Here is a 7,056-nt window from a genome sequence, read left to right on the forward strand (position 1 = left end):
TTGGTTCTCCGATTGCTCATAGGTAGCATAGCTACAAGCTCATTAAATAGCAGATATTTTCCTACTACTTTTAAAAGGTCTCAAAAATGGTTTGCAAGATTTTGATTTAACTTAAATCAATGAACAATGGAACATTATTTAATATCAGATAGGTCTTATTCTTAGACAGAAATAGGATGGCGGCTCAATGTGTTTCTATCTTCCCAGACTGAGTCTGAAACCAGCTCTTGTATAAATTATTTATTCTATTATATCAGCTATAGATCACATTTACATTAAATATGTCATTGACAGCTATAGATCACAATTGCATCAAACGAACACATCAAAACACCAGATAAGTATCTCACTGTACACCTTGAAGTACCAATGGTAGAAAAAGGTTGTAACCAATCTGAATTATGAAACCTATATAACGTAATGCAACCTATTAATTTAATGGGGTTTTTTCTGTTTTAGAAGGATCAGAAAAAAAAAAAGGGAAGCTCCTCATCTCCGAATATTAAAGTAGATTTTCCCACAGAACAACCATCTCGATAAATATCTCTTCTTGGACCTTTAAATACCCATGGTAAAAAAAGGTAGTACTCCCATTGAATTATGATTCTCACATAATGCATTTTTTTATTAGTTGAAGTTTATTTCTGTTTTAGATAGAAAAAAAAACGTCTAACCTCTAAAATGGAAGAAAAACCTGAAAAAAATCATGATTTCTAACCTCCTTGCACATCCTTGGTCTTCCTAACAAAGTACTAAACTCAAGACTTTATGAGGTACAATGGTGCAGGTTTTTTTCTAATTATTTCTTATTAAATAGTCTGATCAGACTTAAAAATAATTGATTTTTATAATGGTTGCCTCTAAAGCTCTTTTAATATTGTTTATTTAAAATCATCAACAATCTCAAATTGTTAGTTGTAATAAAAAGAAATTAAAAAATATAAATTATGAAAGATTTTCATTATTAATCCGGCAGGAGTGTCCTTCTTTTTTGTCCCATAAGAGGTGTACTGTGAGGATTTATCTCACGGCAGACAATTCATACTACTTTTTTTATATAATTGGATATGATGATAACAAATATACAATTACTTTGAATGCAATTTTAAATTGAAATTGAAAATTGTAGCTCTTCCATTAGGGGCTGAAGAATCCAAATTTTGAAAAAGAGTTAAGATCTTCTTGTCCCAGCCCATGATTTAAAATAAGAAGTACAGGAGGTATCTAGGGGAGCGAAATTGTCAAATGAGAAAAAAAAGATGTCATGTTAGGAGTGTACTGGTGAAAGAAATGCTCAGTCTTACCATTGCGAGGAGGCCAGAGCAAAACTTAATTGAGTATAGGTGGGAAGGTTAACGAAGGAGTAACAACATCAAAGGATCAATGAAAGGTAAACAAAACAGTTGAAATACTTAGAAAATATTGAAGTTCATTTCCCAATATGAGCAAAATGCTCAAGGCTACACCTCTAATTAATAGAGAAAAAGAAGGAATATTTTTTCATGATGAAAATAAATAGTCGGAAACTAGAGTATATACATATTAATATAAATCTAGGAATAAGGCCAAAGATTTTAGAAAAATTAAATCACTATTACATGATATCAAATTAAATTAATCATGATATAAAATTAAATTAATCTATTACATGATATCATAAAAAGTAATAGATAATGACATAAATTATGTGAATTTAATAGTTGAGATGGATAGAAAAAACATATAATTAATTGTTTTAAATGAATATGTTATACCATTTCAAATTATGTTGATTTCTACTGAAAGCAGAGTGATAAATAAAACTCTCCGTGTACACCACACCAGACTTTTTTAATTAATTAATTATATAGCCAATATTTGCCAATTACATCCAGGATATAAAAAAAAAATCAGGTAGTAACAGTGAGAGTGGAAAGCTTATCAGCACGAAATACTTGAGAGAAGAGTATAAATACCCAATGCGAGATCTGCAAATTGTCTCTTACATCGGCAGCAATTCTCAAGTTTGATTACTAAGAGGTACTAAGTAATCATTCAACCAGAAGTAACAAAAATGGGCCTGAATCATTTCATTGTTTTATTTTTACTAGGATTTGTACATTTCTCTTTGGGAAAGGTAAATACTGAACTCTTTCACCATGAATTTAAATAAATTTCAAAGTTATGTGCCTAATCTAATAATTGCATATCATTTTCATAGCAATGTGTTGGCTGTCCTAAAAATATAGACGTAAGTGATCAAGCAGTCCACGATTACTTGAGTAAAAAACTTCATGAACTAAAGGATGTTATTCCCAAAGGAACAATTAATGACAAGGAACTAGAGTTGGTGCGAATTAAGACTGGACAAGAAAAGGTAATAACATATATAATAATTATGGAAAATTAATTTAGAAGAAATTTTATCACTAGTTTAATATTTCATAAATTTATTCGATAATAATTAAGAAAATATGATGATAGTTAAAAAAAAATTGTATTTAATAGGTTCTATTTAAAAAATCTACATTAATAAACCCAACAAGTTAACTAATCTAAAAAATATATTTGAAGGTTGTTGCTGGAATTCAATACTCTTATCAGTTTGAAGCAAAAGGAATAAACACTAAACAAATTTATAACTGCAATCTCACAGTGCTCAGACAACCTTGGTTGGTTTCAGAGAAAGTTACTGAATACTCATGTAATCTTCTTGTATCAAACGGAAACTTAAGGTATGTAAAGTAAGATACAAGGCAAAACTATTTGATTAAATTAATTTTATTATCATATTAGATTGATTCATATTAATAAAATAAAATGAAATGTAAATATGCAACATTTTAAATATACAATAACTTATTTCTACTGTAACGTTAATTTTATAATAATTTTAGCTAAAATTTTATATCGGATTCGCCAATCTTTATTATTTAGTATATGGTAGTTTCTCTTAGATTTAATATTTGATTCTCTTTTAAATAACAGGGAAACTTTCAAAATGTTGTCTAATGAAAATTTGTAACCAATTATGAATTGTTTGCTGTAGCTATAATTATAACTATTATCATTAGTTTTAATTGACATAATTTTAATAAAACATTTTTAAGGATTTAGTACACTTTTGGTCTCCCATAAAAAAAAAAGTAATATAATTCAATCAGACAATACCCTCATGGAAATCATCTAACCAAAGTAGAAGAAGACAAGTAGTACTGATCAGACTAGGAATCAGGAACACTTGACTAACAAAAGAATACTTGCTTCTGACCAGAACATAATCAAAACCATCATACAACATTCATACATAGAGTATAACATACCACTAACAGCTAAACACATACTGACTAACTGCAAACATTTGACAGACACCGGACTCTCATATCATTTAGAAACAAACTATACAACTATAGCTTTTACATCCTTGAGATACAACATTATTTAGAAAAAATAAACATATATGACAAAATAAAAATATATAATACAAAAATAAACATATATTTAGTGATAAAATTATTAAATACCATGTATAAGCCATTTGTTTCTTTATTTATTTTTTATTATTATTTTTTCTCCTCTTTTTAACTATTTTTTTTTTATTTATCTTCCATTTTTAATTCTACTTTACTTTTCTTTTTTTTTAATATTATTTTATTTTTTCAATATTGTCTACATAATATTTCATCCGATATAATACCCTTTTTTTATTATTATTGTATTTGACTTTCCTTTTTATTATCATATTGTTTTGATGTTTGCATAAACAAAATTGCTCTTTAAATTACCATAATACTCTGTTTTATTATTGTGTTTGAATATCCTTTTTATTATCGGATTGTTTTAATGTGTACATAGGCAAAATTGCTGTTTAAATTACCATTGCTGTGGATTGCCTTAAATTAATTTAAAAAAAAAGAAAATTGATGTATGTTCTAATAGTTGAATTAAATAATTCAGATTACTTCCTGGAGCAGATAAAGTCATTGACATACATTCCAATAAAGAACTTGAAAAACTTAAACCTTTCATCGTTCAAGAAATAGAAAAAGCTCAACATTCAGAATATTTGATGACTGTTCTACAATATTTAAAAGCCACAATGCAGGTATAAATTAATTTTTTTATTGTTTATTTCGGGCATTTTCGAATCGATAGACTGTCTTGCTGATCTTTAAATTCTTTAATACAAGAAAATAAATTATTTCATTTAGGTAGTTGAAGGAATGATAATCAAAACAACAGTTGAAGTTGGAATAACAAATTGTCATATAGATTCTGATCTAGCTGATACTGATTGCCAACATAAATTACAGGTATTATTCTTAAATAGTTTTTTTTATTTATATAATTAGTAAAACTCTTTTTATCACAAAATACTTTTAGGGACGTCAAGTTTGTGATGTCCAAGTGTGGTTGAAACCTTGGATGAAGTTTAAACAAGTAATTGGAGTTCAGTGTCAACCTTCACAGCCATTGCTTGAGGTAATTTTCTAAATAACCTTAATTATGAATTAATATTAAAGATTTAATAAATTTATCTACATTTGTTTCAAAATATCAATTTAAAATATTTTTGTTTAAATTATATTATAGGCGTGCGCTGGTTGCCCAAAGGAAAAAGACCCAAATAGTCCTTTCATCAAACAATCATTAGAAAAAACATTAGATAAACACAACAAAGAATCTCAAACTAGTCAAAAACTAACCTTAGTCAAAATAAATAAAGCTACATCTCAGGTATGTGAAAAATTGTTTTCAATTTCTTTCATTATCTTTGTAAGCTATACCCAAAATTTATTATAATTCTTCCAGGTCATAAAAGGCTTTAGACTTACGATATATTTCGATGCACGAGATGTAAATTCTAACAACTATTCCTGTAAAGCTGTGATTATCTTACCAGCATCGAGTTCAGAAGAGCAAAGTGTTGAGGATTTTAAGTGTACTCCAGTCCCAGGAAACTGATGGTTAGTTAATGAAATAATAGTCATAGTACAATTTTTAACTGTAATAATATATTTAGCAAGTAATATATTTATTTTTTATTACTCATTAATCAGCTTAGTCAATTGAGATTGATGTAAAATATTTTTATTACACTAATTGATGATTTTCATTTTCATTTTGTTTTTAGAATATATAAAATTTCAAAATGATTTTTCATCAAATTATTATTATTTATAATTTAATTTAATTGCTTTTTTTTTTTTTTGGTATTATCTAACAAGTTCTAACATAACTTTCACCATTTTCAGTACACATTTGCTACATTAAGACACAAGGGATCTTCAAGGCCCCAACAATGTACCTTTATGGATAAGACTGACATTTTATTTTATAATTAGTCATTACATATAATTATTATGTATATATTGATACTGCTTATTGTCAATAAATTACCTTTGATTTTCTCAAGAAAGTTTTTTTTTCTACCAACCTACCTTTTTTTCTACTTCCACAGAATCCATAGTCAAAGCTTATATGTCAAAAAAAGTTTTTAAAAAGGACATCATTCAGATTTTCAGGACATTAAAATAGTATATAAATGAAAGAATAATTTTAGAAGGCACTACAATAGCTGAACATTAGAATTATGCAATAAATTATAAAGCAGATACAAACAATTTAAATGTAACTTATGCTGATTAAGGAGATTAAACAAACAAGGCACTTTCATCTCCATTTCTCAAACAGGATTAGTTGAACAAGAAATCCAACAGAGTTCTCTATTAACCAATAAAAGTCTAATTCTTAACATAGTGTAAATTAAAAATAAAAAAAAGTTACTTTTAATGTACTTTAATAGTAATTCCACATGATTTGCTGGAGATTAAAATGCAACGTAATATAATTTTTTTTTTCCAATTTAGTTTAGAAACGGTAATAAATTTTGCCCAATTATAAAAAATATATTTTAGCTTATATAATTTTAACAGTGATATAATTCTTAAAAAGGAAATTTTATACAATAATGATTTATATATTTCAGACATAAAAGTCTTGAAAAAATAACCAACTGAATAAGAGCTGAGAATGAGGGAAGAAAACAAAAAAAAAAGTTTATAAATTAAATAATTTACAAGTACTTCCAAGAGTTGTATACATGAAATTACTAATACAAGAACCCAAGAGGAGAAAAAAGGCAGTTATCTCACCCCACTTTTTTATTACTTTAATGAAAACTATGTATAATTACTAGTCAAAATTGATGAGTCTGCTAAGTATAGGTGAGGGGAATAAAAAATGGCGGCTGTTTCAAAGCGATAAAAAATAATTTTTCATTCGGAGCTCTATATCTTAAAAAGTAGGAACAACACAAGAAAACCTAAGAGAACGTCTTTTAAAGAAAAGTATATTTGCTAAAATATGAGCCCTAATAGAGTTATTTACGTTAAACAGTTATCGAGATATAGCTTTTTAAAAAGCAACATTTCATAAAAATGTTGTATGGAACGTACTGAAAGATCAGAAGTTAGTGAATTTATTTTGAAAAATTTATATCTCAAAAACCATTTCACGTACAGATGTCTGTTAGCACTCAAAATAAAGCTAGTTTAATGAGCTGTAAAGCAATTTATCTTCATAGGAGTAATATTTTACATGATATTTGCTAAAATAAACTGATTTATAGTTGTTCAGACAAATTTTCATTTGCCAAATTTATATATATGTGAATATCATAAAAACTACTCCTCCTACGAAGATAAGTGTCATAAACTACTTTATAGTAAGTTAAATTTCCTTTATTTTGAGTGTTGGCACATAAATGTGCCAATATGGTGGATAATGGATCGAGAGATATATTTTTCAAAAATCCGACATTTTATACGAACAACTAGAAATTAATGGAAGATTATTGATTGACCGTGTGTAAAGATGAAAGAAATATGGTCCGGGTGCGGTCAAATAAACTCAAATAGTAGAACGTTGGCTCAATAAAATAGTATAATTCTACTATTTGAGTTTATTTGACCGCACCCGGACCATATTCCTTTCAACTAGAAATTAACATTTTGTGAGTTTATTTTGTCAAATACCATAAAAACTACTACTCCTACAAAGATAAACATAATTAAC

The 7,056-nt window shown here is 27.2% G+C and overlaps 1 protein-coding gene across 1 annotated transcript; it reads left to right on the forward strand.

Annotated features, from left to right (window-relative positions):
- Positions 1 to 1,967: 1,967 nt before the first annotated feature.
- LOC106686788 (uncharacterized) lies at positions 1,968 to 5,398 on the forward strand. The gene is made up of 9 exons (XM_014430306.2): positions 1,968 to 2,116; positions 2,201 to 2,356; positions 2,554 to 2,714; positions 3,937 to 4,084; positions 4,191 to 4,292; positions 4,363 to 4,461; positions 4,573 to 4,716; positions 4,792 to 4,946; positions 5,235 to 5,398. Exons 1-8 carry the CDS (start codon positions 2,054 to 2,056, stop codon positions 4,942 to 4,944), a joined length of 1,026 nt encoding a protein of 341 aa, XP_014285792.1. The 5' UTR covers positions 1,968 to 2,053; the 3' UTR covers positions 4,945 to 4,946; positions 5,235 to 5,398.
- The last annotated feature ends 1,658 nt before the right edge of the window (positions 5,399 to 7,056 follow it).

Source organism: Halyomorpha halys, unplaced genomic scaffold (genome assembly GCF_000696795.3).
Source record: "Halyomorpha halys isolate HHAL.00 unplaced genomic scaffold, Hhal_1.1 Scaffold876.1, whole genome shotgun sequence".
NCBI lineage: Eukaryota > Metazoa > Arthropoda > Insecta > Hemiptera > Pentatomidae > Halyomorpha > Halyomorpha halys.

Bases quoted from the DNA above. Each gene is read 5' to 3' on its own strand.
- LOC106686788 (XM_014430306.2), top strand. From the start codon at position 2,054: ATGGGCCTGAATCATTTCATTGTTTTATTTTTACTAGGATTTGTACAT. The intron at 4,462-4,572 runs GTAATTTTCTAA...ATTATATTATAG, and splicing joins CTTCACAGCCATTGCTTGAG to GCGTGCGCTGGTTGCCCAAA. The intron at 4,717-4,791 runs GTATGTGAAAAA...TAATTCTTCCAG, and splicing joins TAAATAAAGCTACATCTCAG to GTCATAAAAGGCTTTAGACT.